Here is a 24,792-nt window from a genome sequence, read left to right on the forward strand (position 1 = left end):
AGTAGAGAAAGGCGGTTGGGGGGCATTTGTCTGTGGACTAGTTGAGAACCGCCCTTTAGCCTGAAGCGGGAGGGGAGGGGGAGGATGGGAGCATGAGGCCCCACCGTCCTCATCAGCCAGAGAAGTTCTGCTTTGCTTTGTTTCACATTTTATCATCCCAAATAAGAATCTAGTTCAGAAGAAGTCTGCCTTTCTGACTTTGAAAGTCACGGAGACTGTGGTAGACAAGACTGGAGAACTGAAGAACACCAGTCCTCTGACACCGAAAGGCCTCGTGTTCCCCTGGAAACAGCTTGAACTTGGAGTCAGAGGCTGCCATCTTTCTGAATCTGTTCTGCTGAATACAAGTCCCATAAACATTTATCAAAAGAGGGTCCTGTGGGCAAACAGCGTGGGTGTTATCAGAGCCCTTGGGAATTCAGCGCGTACGTTAGCGCAGCTCAGGCTCTGAGAAGTCCTGCCGCGGAGCGGTCAGTTTTACTGTATGTACCCCCAAGTTCCCGGATGTGGCAGATGCGGAATCCCTCCAACACTTATTAACCCTCAGAGGGCCTTGTTCTCCCGGACAGCAGGGAGGCTGGATGTGGCTGCTCGTGGCCTCGGGGCTCGCCGTGGGTGCTGGGTAGGGCGGGGACGGGGGCAGCAGCTGGAGGAACAGAGGCCCGTTCTCTCCTCAGAAAGGCTACCACGAGATCCGGGAGCTCCGGCTCTTCCACTTCACCAGCTGGCCCGACCACGGCGTCCCCTGCTACGCCACCGGCCTCCTGGGCTTCGTCCGCCAGGTCAAGTTCCTCAACCCCCCGGAAGCCGGGCCCATAGTGGTTCACTGCAGGTAAGTGAAAGGCCCCCAAAGCAGGGGGGCCTCTGCCGCTCTGCTGTCTCGGCGAGGGGCGCTCCAGTGGCCTTTATTCTCTGCTGTCTCGGCGAGGGGTGCTCCAATGGCCTTTATTCTCTGCTGTCTCGGCGAGGGGCGCTCCAGTGGCCTTTATTCTCTGCTGTCTCGGCGAGGGGTGCTCCAGTGGCCTTTATTCTCTGCTGTCTCGGCGAGGGGCGCTCCAGTGGCCTTTATTCTCTGCCGTCTCGGCGAGGGGGTGCTCCAGCGGTCTTTATTCTCTGCTGTCTCGGCGAGGGGCGCTCCAGTGGCCTTTATTCTCTGCTGTCTCGGCGAGGGGTGCTCCAGTGGCCTTTATTCTCTGCTGTCTCGGCGAGGGGGTGCTCCAGCGGTCTTTATTCTTTGCTTTAAGTGCACCCTGCCTGTGTCCCCTCTGTCCAGCCCTTTCTGATGAGACCAGGGTCCTGAGGTCTAAACAACCACAGTAATAGTAGCAGTAGCAGCTTGTCATTATTGCTGTTGCCCTGAGGGCACGGCCTTGGCACTGACAGCATCTGCTCCACACGCACTTCATCCACGTCACTTCATTTACTTCTCACCCAACCTGAAGAGGTGGCTGTGGTTATCATTCCCATTTCACAGATGAGAAAACCAAGGCACTAAGAAGGTAGATGTTTCATTCGGGTCACACAGGTATGAAATGGCAGAACCAGGGTGTTAAACATTTTTCCCCAGATGCTCCCTTTCAGCTCCTTGGTATGGTGGTGGGGTGCCCCCTGGAAGTATGCTTTTCTTCATTTCTGTCATTTTAAAAATCAATTTCTGGCCTACAGGATCCTTCATAGAGAGAAAATGGACAGTGTCAGGTTTTACCTTATTATGGAAAAGGGATATTTTCAGCTCTGACCCAGAAAGTCACATTGGGAATGACAGGCACGTCTTAGAATCCTCCTGGATGGAGATGCAGTGTCGTGTCAAGGGCATCCGGAGTCAGAGGAGGGCAGATGTCTGGACCTGAAGGCCAGCGTGCCCACTCCCTCTCTCCCAGCGCCGCTCTTTTCCAGTGTGACCTTGGGCCCAGTCCATCTTTACAGACCCTGCATGCTCTTAACTGCATGCAGATTACTTCTGCCCTGACAGTGCCCACGTCACTCAAGGTCTCGAGCCAGATCAAGGAGAGACGCACAGGCTACAGCTGTCTCAGAGCCCCTTTCTCAGGCGGTCTCCGTGTGCCTTTATCACAGCAGCAGAGCGTGAGTCAGAAACCCCATTTCGCAGATGAGGCCACTGAAGATACTGATCACCCTCAGACTCTGAGCATTCTGCGTATCTCTCTGCTTTACATCTCATGACAGTCCAAGGGCAGTAAAATGTTCACCCTCAAAGGTTGGATGGCATCATTGACTCAATGGACATGAATTTGAGCAAGCTCCGGAAGACGGTGAAGGACAGGGAAGCCTGGCTTGCTGCAGTCCATGGGGTGACAAAGAGTCAGACACACCTGGGCGCCTGAACAGGTCCCATATCCCAGAGAGCAGCCAGAGCAGGCATAAGGAAGAGAGGGAGACAGTGGCAAGTGTTTATCAGGCCCTCCTTGCATGATGCCACATGTCTGTGTCTCCATAGCAACCCACCCTGTCACACCTGAGCCGGGTGGTACCCAGTCCCGAGGCTGTCCTGAAGATTAGATGGGTTGGCCAACATATACTTTGTGGGCTTCCCTGATGGCTCAGATGGTAAAAACTCTGCCTACAGTTCAGGAGACCTAGGTTCGATCCCTGGGTTGGGAAGATCCCCTGGAGAAGGAAATGGCTACCCACTCCAGTATACTTGCCTGGAGAATTCCATGGACAGAGGAGCCTGGTGGGCTACAGTCCACGGGGTCGCAAAGAGTCGGACATGACTGAGCAACTAACACACGCTGAGTGATACATTATGTACCTAAGAGAATTCCAGACATTCAGTAAGCACTTAAAAATATTACTCTTCTCTGCTTCTCCGTGCTGTCCCCTCCCCAGACTATTAATCCTTCAGGGAAAGAACCATGTCTGACTCATCTCTGCATCGCTGCTCCTGAGCCCAGCATCCAGTGCTCAATAAATATTTGTTGACTAGAAGTAGCAACCGTTTATGAGAAATGGCTGTGTAGCCAGGTACAGGGTGAAGCAGTTTGCACGTATTGTGCTGTATCAACATAATTTCATGCAATTTACATGGATTGTGCTATTAACGCTATTATTATCAGCCTCGTTCTATGGATGAGGGTATTGAAACCCAGAGAGATTAAGTCATTTACTCAAGGTCACACAGCTAGTAAGTGGTCAAGTCAGGATTTGATCCGAAGGGTCTGACCCCAAATAGTAAGCGCTTAATTGCTGTGTGAAGCTGAAATGAACAGATCAGTTCTCCCAAGCACCCCGTAGGAAGGAGTGTTACATGTGAGAAAACTAAGGCTCATAGAAACCAGGCAGCTTGTTCAAAAGAGAGAGCCGAGGCTCAGTTTAGTCACTTGCTCAGGATCTCCCACCAACACTGGGATTCTGTCTGAATCCCAGACAGTGCATTCTGTCTGACCTGTGCAGCATACTGCCTGTGTGCAGGGTCCTCAGGGACAGAGCTGGCCCCACCCCAGGGACCCTAACGCAGGCCCGTGTCCTCTCTTGCAGTGCTGGAGCCGGAAGGACCGGCTGCTTCATCGCCATCGACACCATGCTCGACATGGCCGAGAACGAAGGGGTGGTAGACATCTTCAACTGCGTGCGTGAGCTCCGGGCCCAGAGGGTCAACCTGGTGCAGACAGAGGTGAGTCCTGGGGCGGAGGCTGGCCTGGTCACCCACAGCCCTGGCCACCCACAGCCCTGGCCAAGGAGGAGCCAGGGCTGGAGGCATCCTACAGAAAGAGACCTGGGCATGGGAGAAACAGGAGGGGCTGGATACATGGCTGGCTATGGTGAGACCATCACAGAAGCTAGGACAACCCTGCCAGCCTGAGGTCCCCCAGGTCAAGGACTCCCACTAGTGAGGGAGGTGCTGGGGGCCCCATCTCCAAGGGCATCTAAGCAGTGACTGAATGGCAAGTGTCAGGCATTCTCTGAATAGAGTCCCTGCCTTGGATGAAGGAGGAGAGCGAGAAGGAAAGGACTGGGATTGACTGAACGCTTACTGTGTGCTGAGTATCGTGTGAGGCCGTGCAAGAATGGCTCCGTCGGTAGAGTCAGTGAGTTCCTGAGCCAGGCTCCAGGGACTCCAAGAGAGAGAACACACAACCCCTGCCCACAAGGGAGAGGCAGGCCTCCAGGGGTCCAGATGGAGAGTCCCAGATGTGAGGGACAGGGAAGGGGTTCATCTTTATTGCCAAGCTCCTACTTTGTGCCAGGCATCACCCCAGGTCCTCTGTATTCAGGGTATTATTTAGCTCCTGCTAGTACCCCGATTTTATAGATGAAGAAACTGAGAAATGGTGTCGCCAAAGCTTCACATAGCCACATAGTGGTAGGACTTGGGACCCGGTGACCCCAAGGCCCACGTGCTTTCCCCTGAGCCGCACTCCTGGAAGCCCTGGTCTCCCCATCTTCTGGTTCTAATGCAGCTGGAGGTGCCCAGGCAGCACAGCTGGGGCAGACAGCTGCATCCATCATCTGCCTGCCTGAAGAATTCCCCCCACGGCCCTGGGCCTGGCCGGTCACCACTGGCTCTGCAGGCATTCTCCTCACTTACAGGCTGTTAGACCCTAGGACCCTGCTGCAGCCTCCGAGCCAGCTCCCACAGGCCGGGCTGCAGGCTGCTAAAGCCAAGAGGCTGCTTTATCTGTTCCGAGGTTCATGCATGTGGAAGGCAGTCTGCTGCCTGGCGTTAGATGCATCGTGGTCTTTGCTGTCAGGTAGAGGAGACAGACGTTCTAATAAGAGCATCATGATGCCTCTGGTAAACATTTCATATGAAGAGATGGGCCGAGTCCTACAGAAGAGTCACTCAACAAATGTTTGTTAGGGGCCTGGAAGTAAAAGCACCAGCTTCTGCCTGGTGGGCTTGGAGCAGACTCTCCCGAGGGAATGAGACCTTGAAGGCGTAGAGAAGGGGGATGGTGTCCAGGAAGATTGGAGCAGGTGCAAAGAGCTGGGCTGGCAGAGGGGGGTGACCTGCGCTTCCCGAGCAGAGCCTGAGGCCAAAAGTGGAGCGCCAGTGGTTTAGCTGGGGGCTGATCCCAAGGCTCCCGGGTCAGCGAGTGAGGAAGTGAAAGACGGGCTCGTTAACATTGCAGAAGTATTTTACAAGCTGTTTGACCCTGTGGACAGCTGGAGCCCAGTCGTGCCGGGGGAACTCTGAGATGGTGAGGAGCAACTCTTCAGGTCTCCCACCCAAGAGACAGGGAATGCAGGCGTTCACCCCCAAGTCTCCACCTGGCATTGCTTGAGGCCTCCTTCCCAGGGCAGGAACTGTTCAGGTCTGCTGGCTTGCCCTGCACGCACAGCCCAGGCGTGCTCCCCAGGGCCAGAAATAAAGGCCCTCTGCATGAACCTTGGAGGATTTGCAGTGAGCGGCCTTCAACAGGGAGAGGTGAAAGGGTGGGCTACGGGCTGGACACAATTAGCCCCTTTCCAGAAGTTTCTAATTTTACACAGGCACTCTTACACAGGGAGCAAAACTCAGCAGAGCTCAGAGAGCTACCAAGAAACACAGCTACTTGGCCCTTTAGGTCGTAGGGTAGAAAACAGTGATTCTGGAGCACCCCAGTGAATCACGCCCACCCTTGAGAGGCGCAGGTTGGACTATGGACAGCAAGCTCCAGGCCCCGCTTCTCCCCCAGTACCCTGACTCTGCCCGCTCCACCTGGCAGGAACAGTATGTGTTCGTGCACGACGCCATCCTGGAAGCGTGTCTCTGTGGCAACACAGCCATCCCGGTGTGCGAGTTCCGCTCCCTCTACTACAACATCAGCAGGCTGGACCCCCAGACCAACTCCAGCCAGATCAAAGACGAATTTCAGGTATGAGCACATCCCAGGCTCCGTGACCCAGCCAGCTTCAGTGCCATTGAGCACAGTCCCGGGACTTTCCTTGCAGGAACGGCTGTGTCTGTATCCTTCCCGTGTCTGCAGCTGAGAAGGAATTTCAGAACAGAAAATGCACAGCCATGAGCAACTACTCCCCGGCTGGTCACTCAGTGACTGCTGACACCTGGTTATTGTTTTCTTTCTTTTTTTTTTTTTAAATTTTATTTTATTTTTAAACTTTACAATATTGTATTAGTTTTGCCAAATATCGAAATGAATCCGCCACAGGTATACCTGTGTTCCCCATCCTGAACCCTCCTCCCTCCTCCCTCCCCATACCATCCCTCTGGGTCGTCCCAGTGCACCAGCCCAAGCATCCAGTATCGTGCATCGAACCTGGACTGGCGACTCGTTTCATACATGATATACATGTTTCAATGCCATTCTCCCAAATCTCCCCACCCTCTCCCTCTCCCACAGAGTCCATAAGACTGATCTATACATCAGTGTCTCTTTTGCTATCTCGTACACAGGGTTATTGTTACCATCTTTCTAAATTCCATATATATGCGTTAGTATACTGTATTGGTGTTTTTCTTTCTGGCTTACTTCACTCTGTATAATAGGTTCCAGTTTCATCCATCTCATTAGAACTGATTCAAATGTATTCTTTTTAATGGCTAATACTCCATTGTGTATATGTACCACAGCTTTCTTATCCATTCATCTTCTGATGGGCATCTAGGTTGCTTCCATGCCCTGGCTATTATAAACAGTGCTGCAATGAACATTGGGGTACACATGTCTCTTTCCCTTCTGGTTTCCTCAGTGTGTATGCCCAGCAGTGGGATTGCTGGATCATAAGGCAGTTCTATTTCCAGTTTTTTAAGGAATCTCCACACTGTTCTCCATAGTGGCTGTACTAGTTTGCATTCCCACCAACAGTGTAAGAGGGTTCCCTTTTCTCCACACCCTCTCCAGCATTTATTGCTTGTAGGCTTTTGGATAGCAGCCATTCTGACTGGCGTGAAATGGTACTTCATAGTGGTTTTGATTTGCATTTCTCTGATAATGAGTGATGTTGAGCATCTTTTCATGTGTTTGTTAGCCATCTGTATGTCTTCTTTGGAGAAATGTCTATTTAGTTCTTTGGCCCATTTTTTGATTGGGTCATTTATTTTTCTGGAGTTGAGCTATAGGAGTTGCTTGTATATTTTTGAGATTAGTTGTTTGTCAGTTGCTTCATTTGCTATTATTTTCTCCCATTCTGAAGGCTGCCTTTTCACCTTGCTAATAGTTCCCTTTGTTGTGCAGAAGCTTTTAAGTTTAATTAGGTCCCATTTGTTTATTTTTGCTTTTATTTCCAATATTCTGGGAGGTGGGTCATAGAGGATCCTGCTGTGATGTATGTCAGAGAGTGTTTTGCCTGTGTTCTCCTCTAGGAGTTTTATAGTTTCTGGTCTTACGTTGAGATCTTTAATCCATTTTGAGTTTATTTTTGTGTATGGTGTTAGAAAGTGTTCTAGTTTCATTCTTTTACAAGTGGTTGACCAGTTTTCCCAGCACCACTTGTTAAAGAGATTGTCTTTAATGCATTGTATATTCTTGCCTCCTTTGTCAAAGATAATGTGTCCATATGTGTGTGGATTTATCTCTGGGCTTTCTATTTTGTTCCATTGATCAATATTTCTGTCTTTGTGCCAGCAACAGAAAGAATAAAATACTTAGGAATATATCTACCTAAAGAAACTAAAGACCTATATATAGAAAACTATAAAACACTGGTGAAAGAAATCAAAGAGGACACTAATAGATGGAGAAATATACCATGTTCATGGATTGGAAGAATCAATATAGTGAAAATGAGTATACTACCCAAAACAATTTATAGATTCAATGCAATCCCTATCAAGCTATCAACGGTATTCTTCACAGAGCTAGAACAAATAATTTCACAATTTGTATGGAAATACAAAAAACCTCGAATAGCCAAAGCTATCTTGAGAAAGAAGAATGGAACTGGAGGAATCAACCTACCTGACTTCAGGCTCTATTACAAAGCCACAGTTATCTTTTTTTTTTTTTTAATTAAAAAACACTGTGTTCTGGAACTAAGGTCTTACTTAGTTCTAGTACAGGTTGTGGGTGGAGACACACACGTGTGAATTTCATGCTCTTTCATCCCTGGAAGGACTCAGGTTGTCTCAATGTTTCTGTACAATTGGAACATGTCCTCGATCCTCACAATTCGAAAGTGAGGTCTCGAGACGAGTGGCATCAGCTTCACCTGGGAGCTTGTTAGAGATGCAGAATCTTGGGTCCCATCCGGCCCAACCAAATGAGTCTGTGATTTAACATGCCTCCAGGTGACTCAGATGCACATCAGACTTTGCAAAGCATCACCTGAGGGCACAGCTCAGGCAGAGCAGATGCCCCTTGGAGCCCAGGATGGTGGCAGCTTCGGTCTGGAGGCCTGGACTTGAATCACTGAGTGAGGCAAAACCAGAGCCCAGCCCATTGTCCTGAGGTCAGTGTCAGGGTTGTGTCTGGGCAACAGGAGCTGAGAACAGGCAGGGGGAACAGGGACACTTCAGGACTAAAGGGGCCAACGCGGGTCCCTGGTTCTGTGGGCAGACACCCCAGCCAGGCCAGTGTCTAGTGCTACTTCCAACAGGTAGACTCGGTTGATTCCAAGTAGAGACTGAGCACTGAGGGGGGAACAGGGGAGCACTCAGAGCCCCGATGTTCACAGAGCATCTAGTCTGTTGGTTGGGGCTGTTCAGTTCTGGTCCCACACTTGCTGGACTTACTCTGCCAAACACAAGCCCTGAAATTTTGTACACATGCTGGAGCTCTCTCCCAGGGGGTCCCTCACCCATCCTGGGCAACTCATCTAAGCATCCTTCCATTCTCACACATTCTGTCTTAGGGGCATGCTGGCAAAATCCCTCCCCTCAGTCTGTGACACTTCAAGTGAGGCTTAAAAGTCATTACGGGATTCCCTACGCCCATGCCCCGCCTTGTGACCTCTGTTCCACGCAGGATGGCTGAGAGGAGTAACTTAGGTCAAATGATGGGCAGGTGTTCAGAGACTGGGTCTGAGCCCCCACGAGGGTATGCCATCCCTGTAATTTTGGCCCTGCAGAGGCGTCCCCCAGACCCTGGCAGAGGCTCTCAGCCCCAGGGTCCGGATCAGCCAGCAGGAGATGACAGCGTCACCACGGACGAGAACAGTTCTGGGAAAGGGTCTGGAGGGCAGGCTTGGAGGATTGATGGAGGGAGGTCAGGCTGAGTTTGTTCAAGGGAGACTGTCTACGCCACGCCTGCCGATCTGCCTCTGCACCCCTCAGACCCTCAACATCGTGACTCCTCGCGTCCGGCCCGAGGACTGCAGCATCGGACTGCTGCCCCGGAACCATGATAAGAATCGGAGCATGGACGTCCTGCCTCTGGACCGCTGTCTGCCCTTCCTCATCTCGGTGGATGGAGAATCCAGCAACTACATCAACGCCGCACTGATGGACGTAAGCTGAGCCCTGCCAGGGAAAGCTCCTGGCTGCATTCCCGGGAAAAGCTTCTTCCCGAGGGGGAGGCCACTGCAGCCTGGGAGGATGGGCCCTGACTCCCCCTCTACTCCCCGCCCCGACTCCAGTCAGCCTCTCCCTCTGATCTCGTTGGTCCCAAAGACATTTCTCCCCCTGAAGGCTCTGGTACAAACCTGTATCTAAGCACTGTGCTTTTAATTGCTTTGTATTTATAAAGATCCTGGAAAGAATAGATCAAAAGCTTAAAGTGAGTCCCATGACATTATAGTGAGGCTACAGACCTGACCAGTCCCCCTTCCTGCTACCTACAAGCTGAGTGTCAGCCTGAAGTTCAGTCCAAGAAACATTCTGCATGCCAGCCAGGTTCCTACTGTTCTGTTAGCGGCCCTGCCTCCTGCTTTCTCAGCGTCAAGTCCCAGAAGGCCTGGTTTGGGATGAGGGGTCGTGTTCCCGCCCGAGAGGGTCCGTGCTCCTGACTCGAACACACCTCTCTGGGGTCCTCCAGCTACTTCCGGCTGTCACCCCTCCAGTTCTGGGTGTACAGATGTTTGTAGCAGGAAGGAAGCGTGTATCATCTGGTCTTGTCCACACACTTTCCAGCAAAGGAAATTGAGGCCAGAGAGAGAGAGACTTGCTCAAAGACTCCCATAGCGCTAGTCACAAAGCCGGAACCTAGGACTACTATCTTACATTTTAGAATTTATTCCTTGAGCCTCCCCTCAGTTTGCTTGATCCAGAAAGACACAGACATCTCGCCTCCCAAGATTGCAGACCAAGAACAACATAAGCCTTCCAGGCCCTTCTCCCCATCTATGCCTGAAATCAAGTCCATCCAGCCCACATGAACCTCCATCTTACTTAGAACAGGAAGGAACATGGGGTACTTTCTCCTGAGGTCAAGGCCAACCAACTCTCTGACCCCCTGATTCTCTGGAACTTTCTCCCCAAGCATCCTAAGTGTTGGAAGCAGAGGGATGACTAGAAGTCAGTGCCTATCTCAGCTCTGGGGGGCCTTCCCTGGCCTGTGCCCATCGGGTGCCCAAGTCCTCCATGGAAACATGGCTCTGGGTCCAGAAGCAAGGAGTCTTGCTTTCTTGATCAGTAAAACGGATGGATGTGGAGGGAAGACCTCTGGCTTTAGCTTGGAGTCTTCTGAGATCAGTTATGTGTGTGTGTGTGTGTGTGTGTGTCTGTGTGTGCATGTGCGTGTGTGCGCGTGTGCAGATGTGTGTGTATATGTGGTGAGAGATGGGGTCTGGGGTGCACCCACACTTCTGAGCTCTTCCCAGCTTTGTCTCCCACTTGTCCCAACTCCCCCTCCCTGCCTTCCTCTTCCAAGGATCAAGCACGCTCCTGGCCTCTGCTTAGGAGGTTAGGTGCTGCCCAGAGTCAAATGCCTTCTGCCAGGCTCTGATGCTGATTGTATTCTCTTTGCCCACAGGGCATTTCTCTTGTGAGCCATCACTGGGGTCTTTGCCTTTCTTACAGGAAAAAAAAAAGTCCTTATCTGTATTCCAGCACAGTCTGTGCATTATCTGGTAACCATGGCAGCTTTGCTCCTAGCAGAAAAATATGAAGTCCTCTGGGTTAATTTTTAATGTTTCCCCTGGTAAAGGATGATGTTATCCATGAAATGGATTGCTGGCTGATCCCCGAAACCCGGCAGGAGCACGGATCTCGAACATATTTTCAGATAAGGCTTTGTCAGGCGTGCTGGCCTAATAGAGCGTTTATCACAGAGACAGGGAGAAAGGAAAGAAAACCAGCATTCACTGAGTGTTGGGCAGCACGTCAGACCCTGGATGTAGACTGTCTCGTCCTGTATCTGGGTATGATTGTCCCCGTTTTTCCAGAAGAGGTAGTGAAGGTTGGAGAATTTCCATGACTCTCTGCAGGTCAGCTGGCTCAGAAAGGGTGGAGCCAGGGGTCTGAACCCCAAGACTTTCGACTCTCAAAGCCTAGATTCTTTCTCATGTCTCGAAACGTCTGCAGACCAGCTGTCTGCAGCTGGAGCCTGGCTTTGGGGGAAACTCCGTATTCATTTCTCCTAGATTCAGTTCTCCTAGACCCACTGGTAGGAGAAGGCCCTTGGGGACAAGACCCCACAGTGCGTCTGTGGCATCCACAGCTTCAAGGCATTTCTTTGCTCCCAGGAGACGACAGAACAATAGAAAATGCTCTAAGTGTCCTATGTAGCAGAGGTTTTTGCCAGAGATTTTTTCCTGGTTGCAGTGTGCAAACTCTTTCCCTCACCATCCTCCTGCTGGTTTGTAACTCCACAGAAAACAGGCACAGACCATGGTTCAAGATAGCTTGCTGAGAATGTGGGTTACTTCTCAGATTCTACAAACCATTAACCAAGCAGAGACACTCCCCAATCTTTTCAGACACCTTCTTACAGATACTGCAATGACTAGCACCCAGGTAACGCTTCAGATGTAGTCCAGACTCACCCAGTCCGTTTTCTCTGGGCCTCGGTTCCCTAGCTGTAACCCAGGACCGTTTATTCAGTTGTTTCTGGACCTGTACTGGGCATCCATTGTGTTGGCCTCGAAACTGAAGCCAAGGATGGAGAACCGAGTGAGGGATGTTCCCGCCCACCGGCGGCTCATAGCTGGCTCATTGCTGCTCTTTTCATCTGCATATCTGTTCAGCCTGCACCACAGTCATGCCTCTGGAGTTATGAATCCCATCTTCCAGTTGAAGAACCTGAGATCTGGAGCGATCTAATAGCTTGCCAGTGCACAGCACTGATTTTAAAAAGTCACTCTCTAAATGCGCGTGAATGAATGAATGGCTGGCCGGATAAATGTATGAATGGGTGGTTTATAATGTGCAACTGGCAAAGCTGGGTTTGAACCTGGTCTGCCTGATTCTAAAACCTGGGCACTTTCACCGCCCCATTGGCTCACAGAACACCATGCCCACCTTCTGCCAGGCCACCTCAGCCCTCATTCAAGCCTTGGGCAGAAGTGAGCCTCTTGAACCATAAGCCCCTTCAGGAGGCTCTCTGGACTGAGCCACGGTCCCCTCCAGCACTGTGGGCACAGGGGCACAAAATATCCCTTTTATCCCAGGAAGTGTCTTGGCCAGCAGAGCAAATATGCATCCAGGATCTTTCATATTGTAATGTTGATTCTTTGCTGAGCTCCAAGACATAAATAATTTATTTGGAAAATCCCCCTCCCAAGTGACACCTTGCCAATGAAATGTCTGAGTTGGGAAGAGAATGAGTTCATTACGAGAAGGTCCCCTTTGCCACCAGGGCACCCAGAGATAAGAACAGGCGAGGGCTTTGTGTCATCTCTCTGGCAGACTCAGGGGCCTCTGGCAGCCTCCTGGGCCACCTTCTTGTCAGAACATTGCTGAAGGGTGTATATTTCACAAGGCCTGTGTCGTTCTTTTCAGAGCCACAAGCAGCCTGCCGCCTTCGTGGTCACACAACACCCTCTCCCCAACACCGTGGCAGACTTCTGGAGGCTGGTGTTCGATTATAACTGCTCCTCTGTGGTGATGCTGAATGAGCTGGATACTGCCCAGGTAAGAGAACGCCTGGCCCGGCCTGGCCCTGGGTGCTCAGGTGTGTTAGGGCAGCCGCGCCCAAGGATTGGAGGGACAGCCCTCTGCTGCCTCTGCCCAACCGAGGTGCCCCTCCAGTGGGCACTGTCTGGCAGGGAGCACCAAGCCAGTCTGCTCAACTTCTGGTAGATGCAGGGGGATCCCCTGCCAGGCCCCCCATTTCCAGCAGTGACTCCCCCTGCCTATGGGCTTTATCCAGCCCCCAAGCTTCCCAGGACCAGACTCTGTTGCTCCACCCTCCCCGGCGCTGGTTAGAGCCTTGCTCCAAATCACGTAGAGCACGCAGAGAAAGCTACCCCCTCCCCCAGCTCTGAGCACCTCCAGGGCTGCAGACTAGCTGACTCCTGGCCGCACTCAACCACTCCCCTGCTCTCTGATGCGGCCTGACAGAGCCTGGGGCCTGAACCATGGACCCTTTACCCCGATCACCCCACCGAGGCCTGGCTTTGTCCTGGGTGAGCCTTGTGTCCCAGCAGCCTCCGTGTCTTAGCTCCCCTGCGTGTGTCAGCTGCGAGCACAGTGTGCCTCCAGCACATATCTGTACTTGGGACGTCAGGCACGGGTTGTGGGGCAGCTTCTGGGGCTCACACCCCAATGGCAGGGCAGCCATTTCTGGGTGGAGGCGGTGATGGCCTTTGAGGGTTTTCAAAAGCAATCCCATCCCCTTACTCTTGTCTCAAAAGAGCCCAGAGTAACTCAGAGGGCTCCCTATGAGCACTCGCCTTGGGCAGGCCTGGTGTGGGGAGAGGGAAAAAATGGGCCTGTGCTGTGATCTCAGCCCTCCAGGAGCTCACAGTCCCGCTGCAGAGACAGATGAGCAAACTGTCCCCACCTCGTGTGGCAGCAATCTAATAGAGGTCAGCCGCCTAGTGCCTTGCTGGCCGGGAACAAGGAGCAATTAATTCTGCCCAGAGGGTGAGGGAAGACTTCAGAAGGAAGGTGACTTTGGCCTTGAAGAAGGCAGCAGAGATCCGGCGTGTGGGGGATGAAGTCGCCAGGAAAGGGTGTTCCTAGCGGCGGGACGGCAAGGGCAAAGGCCTGGTGGGGTCACCGTGTCCACCTGTCTGCAGGACGGCTTCGGGGGCAGCGTAGCAGGGCAGGGGGGTATGTCAGGAGGAGACGAGGGTGGTGATGCTGAAAAATAGAGCCAGGCCAGCTTGCAGAAGGCTGCCCTTGCGGTGGGGGTCTTGGCCTGCAGCATGGTAAACATCAGACTATTACTCCATAAGCAATAGCATCCTTTCTGAGAATGGAAGTTTTCATGCACGCCCAACCTTAGAAACAGGTACGACCCAGTGAAGCAGGGGTGGGGTCTGGAGCTCCACCCACACCAGTCTTTGGGCTTCCTGATGCCCAATCAGGAACGTTGGCCACGCTGGCGCTTTTGTGGAGCCCCTGGTATGCCTTGGAGCACAAGTGGAAAGTCCTTGCTGTGCAGGGAGGAGAGACACTGCAGAGTTTAACCAGGCATGGGGTGGAGGCAGAACTTCTTGTTAGAAAACAGGACCTGGGGAAAACCTGGAGACCAGGAGACTGAGGAGGGGATGGTTGTAAATGTGCAGAAGATGCAGGGGTTGACCTGAACTGAGGAAGTGGCTGGGAGGAGGCAGGAGAATTAGGGTTGGATGTGGAGAGGTTTCCAGGGTTGAGGTCTACAGGTCTGGGGAGCTGTTGGTGAGAGAGAGCCATGAGAAGTCATGGTGGTGACGGGGGTTCTAGCATGGGCCTCAAGCCTCTTGGATGAGACTGGCCAAGATGGGGAAGCTGGGGAGGGTGGGAGAGGCAGCAGGAAGCTTGGGGAGACCCGGAGGGAAGCTGATTACAACTTGAACAGCTCAGAAGTTAGGGGTGTCAATCATCCATGCAGTCAAAAATTCACTTACAATTTATAGTCAGTCCTCCAAGAACAGGGTTCCTCTGTGATGCAGCTCCTCCGTCTTCACGGTTACTCCAAATCCATGGTTACTCTGTATCCGAGGTTCCTCCATATCCGCTATTCCGCATCCCGTGGATTCAACCAACTGTGGATCCTTTCTGTGTGTGCTCAGTCGGGTCTGACTCTGGGACCCTATGGACTGTAGATCCTGTAGCACCATATTATTTACTGTTGAAAAAAAAACTGCATAAAAATGGACCTGTACCATTTAGACCTGTGTTGCTCAAGGGTCAACTGTAGGAGGGGACAGAGTTGAGCACAACTTGGGATGTGCATGTAGGAGTCGTTCCTTCAGGACAGCATCCATTCGTTCCGTCCACATCTGTCGAGGAGCTGCTATTTGCCAGAAGCTATTCTCAGTGCTTGGATTAACATGACAGAGAAAGCAAAACAGAAAATGCCCATCTCTTGTGCAACTTGTATTCTAAAGCAGGGGAATAAATAGCAAGCACTCTGTAACGGCCTTAATTATATGTTAAAGGTAACAAGTGTGTGGAAAAAGAAAGATAAGAGGGCAGGGATGAGGCTGGTCTGGGGCACGGGCCACACCTGTAATTGTGTGATGAAGGTGGGCTGCATTGAGGAGGTCACAGCTGAGCACAGAGCTCGAGGAGGTACAAGAATGCACCCCCGTGCCCATCTCAGGGAAGAGCACCCCAAGCAGGGGGATGACCCACACCAGGGGTGTACGATGGAGGGGCAGACGAGGCCACTGCGCCTGGGGCAGCGCAGCAGCCGGCAACAGAGACACAGCAGGGCCAGGTCCTGGGGGCCTTGGCGGGCTGGGGCCACAGGAAGGATTTGTATGTTTACTCTGAGAGAAATGGGAAGCCATCAACAGGTCCTGCGTGGAGGAGGGACTTGAAAAAGTAATTTGACTTTTTAACACAGCTTCCCTGTGACTACTGTGGTGAAAGTTGCCAGAAAGGGGGAGGGTGGCTGCTAAGAGTGGAAGCAGAGGACAGGAGGCCCCTGCAGTCCTCCAGGGGAGAGGTGATGCTGGCTTGAGCCTGGGTGGTAGCAGCGGAGTGGATTCTGGGTATATCCTGAACGTAAGCCCAACAAAATATCCTGCTGGATTGAATAGGGAATGTGAGAGAAAGAGAGAGGGGAAGCAAGGATGACGCCACAGTTTAGGACCCAAACAATGGAAGGTCTGGATCTGAAATAAGCATGAAATATGACAGACTGCCATAGAACAAAGACCCCTGCAGAGTTCCAGAGTCAGAAGGCATCACCACCCTATCCCTTTGCCTAAAAAAGTGACACATGAACCCATGAAAGCATGAGGGAAGCAGAGCCCTTCTTCCAACACTTCTTTTTGCAAAACCAGAGGCCAGGCACAGAGGAGGAGTTTCAAAGCACCTCACTTAGGGATATTTAAGAGAACAAGAGGGGCGAGGCCACTGGCTCTAGGACCCCCTTGTTCAAGGGCGGCTCTCAAGTGAATGAAGATCTTTCAGCCCCAGCTGTTGGTGCAGGCTTTGAGAGCCGAGTCTCTAAATGCACAGACATCAGGCTCAGAAGTGCCCTGAGGTTGGCTGCCATACGCAGCTGGCAAGCTTCCCCTGAAATCAGCAGATGAATGGAGCACTTATTGATATAAATATCATCACCACAACAGCTGGGCGCCTTGCGAAAATAAACAATGACACAGCGTGAGCGTCAGAAAAGCCACCCTCAGCACCTGGCGGGGCGGTGCTTTGAAGTGGCATCCACGTTTGTCGCCAGCGTGCCCATGTCGAGGCAGCCCATGGTGGCTCTGGCCAGTCCTGCAACAAGGACAGGTCTGCCACGGGTCCCGAGCATTGTTAGATCGCTCCCAAGAGGATCAGTGCCACATCTTGAGGTTTGACTGGAGACCATGTGTTGCTGACTCTCTGTAATTTGTAGCAAAATAAGGTAGCGCAGAGGATGAGATTCCCGAGTGCTTTATTTTCTTGCACCACTGGTCAAATCTGTCTGCTTCCGCTCAGAATCCTATACCAAGGCATTCAGCCAGCCACCCCCAGCCACAGGTGTCTTTCCATTCTCCATAGTGGCTGCTATTCAAAGATAATGATGAGCAGTGGGGGCTTAAGATAAAGACTCCCAAAGCAACTTCATTGACCTTAGAGGTTTTTTTTCTTTTTAAAAGCTCTTTGGGACTCCAAAGGGCTGTGGTCAGATTAGTCTGGTAGTATCTTAACCACAACATGTAGCGAATGATGCTGTGGTTTCTGATGGGCAGGTCAGGCAGAACCTCTTCAGTCATACCCAGTACATTGACAAGATCTCTTCCATCTTTGTGGGCTCTGCAGTTAGACCAGAGTCCATGGGGAGCAGACACCAGAGAGATGCCCTCTTCATGGCCAGGCCGCACCCACCATGTGGTTCAGAAGGCTCAGGAAATCCTCAGTGCCCCGCTGTGGGCAGGGTCCATGTGGCAGGCAGACTGTTGCCCCCCCGAAGGTGTCCACATCCAAATCCCTAAATGTGTGAACTTGTTATCTTCCGTGGTAAGCAGGACTTTGCAGATGTGAAGTTAAGGATCCTGAAATACGTGGACTGTCCTGGGTTATCCGTGTGGGTCTGCTGTTAGGGTCTTTCAGGAGGCAAGAGGATGAGAGTCAGGAACAGATCGTGATGATGGGAGCAGGAATTGGAGTGATGGGGCCACAAGTTGAGGGATGCTGACAGCTGCTAAGACTGGAGATGAGGACTGGCCTCTCCCCTGGGGACGCCAGAGGGAACACAGACAGCTCAGCTGACACCTTGACTGTAACCCTGCGAGACTCACTTCAGACGTCTAACCCCCAGTTAAGAAATTTGTGTGGCTCTAAGCTACTACATGTGTGGTCATTCAGACAGCTGCCCTGGGAAGCTCAGACAGACAGCAAAACTGAAAATGGAAATTTGGACCTGGAGGTGTGAGGGTCAGAGCCTGCACAGAGTATGAGACTGAGATCCTGGGGAAATCCAGAATCAGCCTGGGGTACAGGACTTGGAAAGCAGTTTGAGCTGGAGAAATCCATGTCTGAGTCAGGGTCCATCAGGAGCAGGGTGGGGAGAGCCAAGGAGAAGGCAGATGACCATCCCTCCAGCAGCAGGAGGCTTGCAGAGCCAGAGGGGGGTCTCTTAAAGGTCCAGGAGCAGGCTTTCTGGGCCACATTCAATCAGGCCCTCGTCAGCGTACATTTATGGTAAACCTTCCACGTGCTGAACACCAACCTAGACACAGCAGTGCACAAAACAGGCACCAAAAACCCGCAATACCCATGGAGCTGCTGGTCTGGTGAAGGAGTGTCTGCCTCCCAGACTCCCTTGGGCATCAGACATGTTGGAGACATCTTCAGCTGAAACCATGACACCAGGACCCTCAAGCCACAGGGAGAAGCTGAGCTGGAGGCAAAAGGGATGGGAGAGCCAGGTCCAGGCAGCGTGTCCCACTGCCCCCAAGTGCTGTGGGGAGCACTGGAGGGACCAGCAGGGGATGACCAGCACGCCCCCCATCAGCCCGGAGTCAGGTGTGGGGTCAACGGGACCCAGCTCCTTCTCTTGTTTCCATAGAGTAAGTGCTGGGGCTCTTCTTGTTGTTCAGTCACTAAGCCGTGTCCGACTCTGCGACCCTGTGGACTGCAGCACGCCAGGCTTCCCTGTCCTTTACTAGCTCCCAGAATTTGCTCAAACTCATAGGGTTTGGCATGCTTGAATATTCTGCTCATTTATTATATTGGCTGTGCTTGAGGATCCCCTGAGCCTCTCAGTATTTACTTGTCATTTATTCTAGGGAGTACACTTTACCTCACTGAAATCTTAGAGATTTTATAAACACCTTACAATATTTCCTATCTTCCCTCCAAAGACCTGCCACTCTGTAAGCCTTTATTTTCCAAACTATATTTACTAATTAATAATTTGTTCATCTTCCTGTATCTTTTCCACCATCAAAAGGGTCTCAATGACTCTAAAACCAGAGTCTTGGTGTCCTCCACGAGGACAATGGTGTGACCCCCTTTGGCTTTTGAAGACCTTGGAGATAGCTCGTTGGCTGTTCCTGCCAACTTCACAGCCATCACTGTGGAATCCACTGATCTGACCAGGCCCCCTTCCTCTCATTTTGCAGGTCAGGAAGCTGCGGCCCAGGCAGGCTTTGTCCAGAGTCCCACAGCCGCCCCGACCCAGGCCCAGGGCCCCCTGCCAGGGATGGTGAAGACTTTCACCACCATCTAAACAATAGGGCTTCCAGGGCCCCGGGATCTGATAAGCACCACTTGCTGGTACCTGGGTATACGGAGCAGGAAGGAATGTGTCTCAGTTTAAAGCAAGCAAGAGCCCCAGCTTGTGTAAGAGCTGCATCGCCCAGTTCTGAACTCCGACCGGGGGAAGTCTGAGACCTCATGTGATGCAAATCCAGGTGCAAAGGTGAGGGGGTGGGCACCGAGGACATGCATTCCCACCGACCTTCTAGAAGTGAGAGAGGCAAGCTTGTCATCCTCCCAGGAAAAAAGCGGGGCTGATGTTTCAGAGATGTCTTCCTGTCATTGTGCCTGGAAGGCAAATAGCAAGTACTTCTAGCCCCATTTTTATCTCAGCTTGTAAAAACACAGCCTGGCATGCCACCAAAATACACACAACCCCCAAGTCTGTGTCTCTGCAAGTCCCAGGTCTGACCTTTGCAAGGGCCCATATCTCTGTCTCTAAACCCACTGGAACAGAAGAATAAGGAGTCGGGGGTCAAGAGACCTGAGTTCAAGTTCTAGCCTTGCCAATGTCACCTTAAGCCAGTTAACTTGTCGAAGTCTCAATGTTACCACCTATGAAACTCGTGTACCTCAGATGGCAGCCAAATCCACTCTGTCTTTGAAGGTTTACATCAAATGGGCTTTGTTTCCTCTTCCCCATTGTGTGGGAAAGCCCACTGTGCACCCCCAAGATTTCTGGGGACTCCAAGGGGGTTCTGCGTTCATGTCCACTTCTGAGATCCAGCTCAGACTCTACTGGCAGCAGCGTGGGGCTCACGTCCCAGCAGGGCCCGTGGCTGAAGGCTGAACACCGCACATCCTCATCCCTTCCGTTTGTGTTGTAGTTTGTGGCTGTGCGGGCTCCCTCTAGTTGCGGCACGTGGGCTTCTCATCAGAGTGGCTTCTCTTGTCGTGGAGCACTGCTCTCGAGCACATGGGCTTAGTTGCCCCAAGGTATGTGGAATTTTCCCAGACCCAGGATCGAACCCATGTCCCCTGCATCGGCAGGCGGATTCTCAGCCACTGGACCAGCAGGGAGGTTTGACACATCCTCATTCTTAAACCCCACCTCGCTCCTCACGCTTGGCGGCCAGCAGCATGTCTTCCCCCCACCCTGTTGCCCCAACCACTTTTTTCCTCCCTCTACCTTCTCTCTCCCTCCTCCAGATCTTCCACCCCTCCTCCCCCCAAAGCCGTTCCCTTATTAAGCTGAGGAATCCAGCCATCTCTTTGTTATCTCTTTCTGAAACCGCCCCTGAACCTTTGCCTTCCACCCACCCTACCTTCCTCTGTAGATATTTTCCTAAACTCCCTGGTTCCTTCCCGGAAACAAGCTCTGATGCACCCATCATAAGAGTGAGTTTCCACCTACTACATGGAGTTGCAGTATTTATCTTGTGAATGGAGAGGTGGATGGAGGAGGGGGGCGCATGTGCTTTTCTCTCTGCGCCCCCCGCCACCCCACCCTCACATCCTCCTCAACCCTAACAGTCTGTCTTCCTTACTGGCCACAGTATTAAACCCAATAAGATGTTTTGACCTCTTTGTGGAATTTATTTTAGGAAGTTTCATCATTACTGATCTGAATTTCAAAACCAATTTAGGTAACACTTTTCTCTTAAAAACACTAGTAATTCATTTCACCTTTAGGTGGCCTGGGATTGATTACCTCCTATGGATCACAAGGACCTTGATAACACAGGCTTTCATTTCTGGAATCTGTATTACTTCTGTATTACTTGGCTTTTCCATTTTATCAAAGTACTTATTAATTAATGAAAGTCATAACTGAGGTGCACAGAAATACACTTGAGGATTGTTTATTCCAAAAATAGGCCCATATTGCCAGATTTAAATCATCAGAACGTGTTTATTTCAGCGACTAACAAGCTTTCTGATTCCATCAGCAAGAAAATGATGTCTAACTGAGAGGCGACCTTCATGTTCGTTAGATTTCACGTGTGAACATGCACCCCCGTAGGACATCTTTCCGTGGCCCAAGCAGCAGTGGAAGTTACTAGGTGGAATAATGCATGGCAGCTGTTCCAGGACTGTCCACACAGGCTTCATGACTTTCGCTTGGTTTAACTTGTTCTGACAATAAATAGCAAAAGTCCCTCTGCTTTTCCAGAAGCACAGCCATTTCAAAATCAGCAGCAGCTGCTGCACCAGCGTCCCTCCCTGACACCCCCAGGTGTGGTCATCAGCCCACCCGAGTGCATTTGCAGTGGTGAGGCCCTCCCAATGGGCAGACAGCACCACCCCTCCCAGAGGGATGGGTAAGGAAGAGAGGCGAGCCCTGGGATCAAGGTAGGAAGAGGCTGGGCTAAAGAACTGGACTCTACCGTGGAGACATAGCCACTTAAAGTCTCCCATCTGAGGAACAGAATACCAAAGTGTTTCTCTGTGTGATCCCAGGTCAGCTGGGTCCTTGTGGGTCTAAAGAAGCAAGTGGGCTTCTTTGAAACCCCTATTTCCAGGGCCTGAAGAAACCATAAACTCTTCTCCCCAAGTTTCTATAACCGTTTGTTTCTTTTGTAAATTTAAGTTTTTTATGTAACTTTTTGGGTGAACTATTTTAATTAATTTTATTGGAGTATAGTTGATTTACAATGTTGTCTTAGTTTCTGCTGTGCAGCAAAAGCGAGTTGCTTATACAGACACACATATCCACGCTGCTTTACATTCTTTTTCCATAGCGGTCATTACAGAGTACTGAGTAGAGTTCCGTGTGCTATAGAGTAGGCACTCATTAGTTACTATTTTATATATAGTAGTGTATATAATGTCAGTCTCCCAATTTATCCCTCCTGCCCTTTCCCCCTTCGTAAAATACGTTGTTTTCTACGTTTGTGACTCTATTTCTGTTATTACTCAGCCATCAAAAAGAATGAAATAACGCCATTCGCAGTAGCATGGACGGACCTAGAGACGGTCACACTGAGTGAAGTAAGTCCAGCGAGAGACAAATACCGTATTATATCATGTATACATGGAATCCAAAAAACAACGGTACAGATCAACTTACAGAATTTTAAAGGTTACTTTCCATTTACAGTTATTACAAAATGCTGGCTGGATTCCCCATAATCCGTCCTTGTGCCTGTCTTACACCCAGCACTCGGTCCCTCCCACTCCCCCACCCGTTGGTGACCAGTAATTGGTTCTGTATGTCTGAGACTTCTTTTCGTTACACTCACCGGCTTGTTGTATTTTCTGGATTCCACGTGTAGGTGATATACCACACGGTCATCTGCAAACAGTGACAAGTTTTACTTCTTCCTTTTCCAGTTCTGATTGTCTTTTTCTTCTCTTGATTGCCATGGCTACGATTTCCAGTACTGTGTTGAATAAGTGTGGAAAGAGTGAGCGTCGTCTTGTTCCTCACCTTAGAGGAAATGTTTTCAGGTTTTCACTGCTGAGTGTGATGTTAGCTGTGGGTTTGTCCTATACGGCCTCTATTATGTTGAGGTATGTTCCTTCTATCCCTACTTATTGGAGGGTTTTTATCGTAAGTGGGGGTGTTGGGTTTCATCATAAGCTTTTTCTGCATCTACTGAGATGATCATGTGGTTTTTCCTCCTCGGTTGTTTACGTGGTGTATCACACGGATTGACTTGCAGATATCAAAAAACACCCTTCCATCCCTGAGATAAATCCCACTTAATCATGGTGTATGATCCCTTTAATGTATCATTGGATTTGCTTTACTAGTATTTTGTTGAGGATTTCTGCATATACATTTAATCAATGATACTGACCTGAGTGTTTTTTGTCTTCTGTGATATCTTTGTCTGGTTTTGGTATCAAGATGATGCTACCCTTATAGAATGAGTTCAGAAGTTTTCCTTCCTCTGCAGTTTTTTCGAATCGTTTCAGAAGGACAGATATTAACTCTTCTCTAAATGTTCGGTAAAAGTCAACTGTGAAGCCATCTGGTCCTGGAATTTTGTTTGTTGGGCATTTTATAATCACTGACTCAATTTCATTACTGGTAACTGGTCTGCTCATATTTTCTGTTTCTCCCTAGCTTGGTCTTGGGAGATTGTACCTAATAATTTGGCCATTTCTTCTAGGTTGTACATTTTATTGGCATGTTATTGTTCATAGTAATTTTTTTTGATCCTTTGTATTTCTGTGGTGTCAGTTGTAACTTTTTTCATTTCTGATTTTGATTTGGGCCATCTCCCTTTTTTTCTTGATGAGTCTGGCTCAACTTTTACCAGTTTTATCTTTTCAAAAAAAAAACCCAGCTTTAATTTCATTGAAAATTTAAGTCTCTATTTCTGCTCTGATCCTTATGATTTCTTTAATTCTCCTATTGATAATTTTGGGGGTTTGTTCTTCTTTCCCTAGTTTCTTTAGGTGTAAGATTAGGTTGTTTATTTAAGATTTTTTGTGTTTCCTCAGCTAAGTTTGTATCACTATAAACCACTCTTAGTGTTGCTTTTTCCTGTGTCCCATATGTTTTAGATTGTCTTCTTTTCATTTTTCTCTAGATATTTTTTATTTCCTCTTTGATTTCTTCGGTGATCCATTGGTTCTTTGGTAGCATATTAGTTAGCCTCCACGTGCTTCTGTTTTTTGCAGTTTTTCTTGTTGATTTCTAGTCTCACACAGTGTTGTGGTAGGAACAGACACTTGATATAATTTCAACTTTCTTAAAGTTCTTGAGTTTGTTTGTGGTCTAGCACATGGTCTATCCTGGAGTTCTATCCTGGGCTTCCCTTGTGGCGCAGCTGGTAAAGAATCTGCCTGCAATGCAGACCATTCCCCAGGCACTTGAATATAATGGATGTTGTGCTGCTTTTGGATGGAATACTCTCTGTGTGTTAATTAAATGTATTTGCTCTAAGGTGTCATTTAAGGACTGTGTTTCCTTATTGATCTTCTATCTGTATCATCTGCCCATTGATGGGAATGTTAAAGTCCCCCACAACTATTGTGTTCCTGTCAATTTCTCCTTTTGTGTCTGTTCATATTTATGTTATACTTAGATGCTTCTGTGTTGGGTGCATATTTACAACTGTTGTGTATGCTTCTTGGATTGACCCCTTGATCATTATGCTGTGCCCTTCTTTGTATATTGTAACGGTCTTCAAAGTATTTTGTCTGATGTAAGTATTGCTACTCTGGATTTCTTTTGATTTCCATTGGCATAGAATACCGCTCTCCATCCCCTCACTTTTAGTCTGTATGTCTCTCTAGATCGGAAGGGAGTCTCTTGTAGGCAGTATGTATAGGAGTCTTGTTTTGTATCCCTTTAGTCTATGTCTTTTGGTTAGAGCATTTAGTGCATTTACATTTAAGGTACTTATCAATATGTATGTTTTTATTGCCTTTTTAATTATTTTGGATTTGTTTTTATAGGTTTTTTTTAACCCCCTTATGGATTCTTTTTTCTTTTTTGTGTGTATAGATTTTTGGTTTGTGGTTACTATGAGCTTTTTGTATAGTAGTCTATATGTGATTATTTTAAGTTGACGATCCCTTGATTTCAAATGCACCTTTAAAACCCTACATTTGTACTCTCCTCCCCTCATGACTACTGTTTTTGATATATTTTATATTGCTTTGTGTATCTTTTAACTGCTTATTATGGATATAGATGGTTTTACTCCTTTTATCCTCCCTAATAGCTTTGTGTGGGGCTGATTGCCTACCTTTATACATGTTTGCCTTTA

General features: G+C 49.8%; 1 protein-coding gene across 10 annotated transcripts in view; it reads left to right on the plus strand.

Annotated features, from left to right (window-relative positions):
• PTPRT (protein tyrosine phosphatase, receptor type T) overlaps nucleotides 1-24,792 on the plus strand; it is a 1,160,479-nt gene that overhangs the window by 1,119,399 nt on the left and 16,288 nt on the right. For all 10 annotated transcript variants that reach the window (XM_027558515.1, XM_027558516.1, XM_027558518.1 and 7 more), the window contains 5 exons: nucleotides 678-832; nucleotides 3,499-3,634; nucleotides 5,670-5,819; nucleotides 9,176-9,349; nucleotides 12,779-12,910. In XM_027558515.1, the coding sequence (XP_027414316.1) occupies nucleotides 678-832; nucleotides 3,499-3,634; nucleotides 5,670-5,819; nucleotides 9,176-9,349; nucleotides 12,779-12,910 (747 nt within the window). The remainder of the gene's footprint in view (nucleotides 1-677; nucleotides 833-3,498; nucleotides 3,635-5,669; nucleotides 5,820-9,175; nucleotides 9,350-12,778; nucleotides 12,911-24,792) is intronic.

The sequence above is a fragment of the Bos indicus x Bos taurus genome, chromosome 13, assembly GCF_003369695.1.
Source record: "Bos indicus x Bos taurus breed Angus x Brahman F1 hybrid chromosome 13, Bos_hybrid_MaternalHap_v2.0, whole genome shotgun sequence".
Taxonomy (NCBI): domain Eukaryota; kingdom Metazoa; phylum Chordata; class Mammalia; order Artiodactyla; family Bovidae; genus Bos; species Bos indicus x Bos taurus.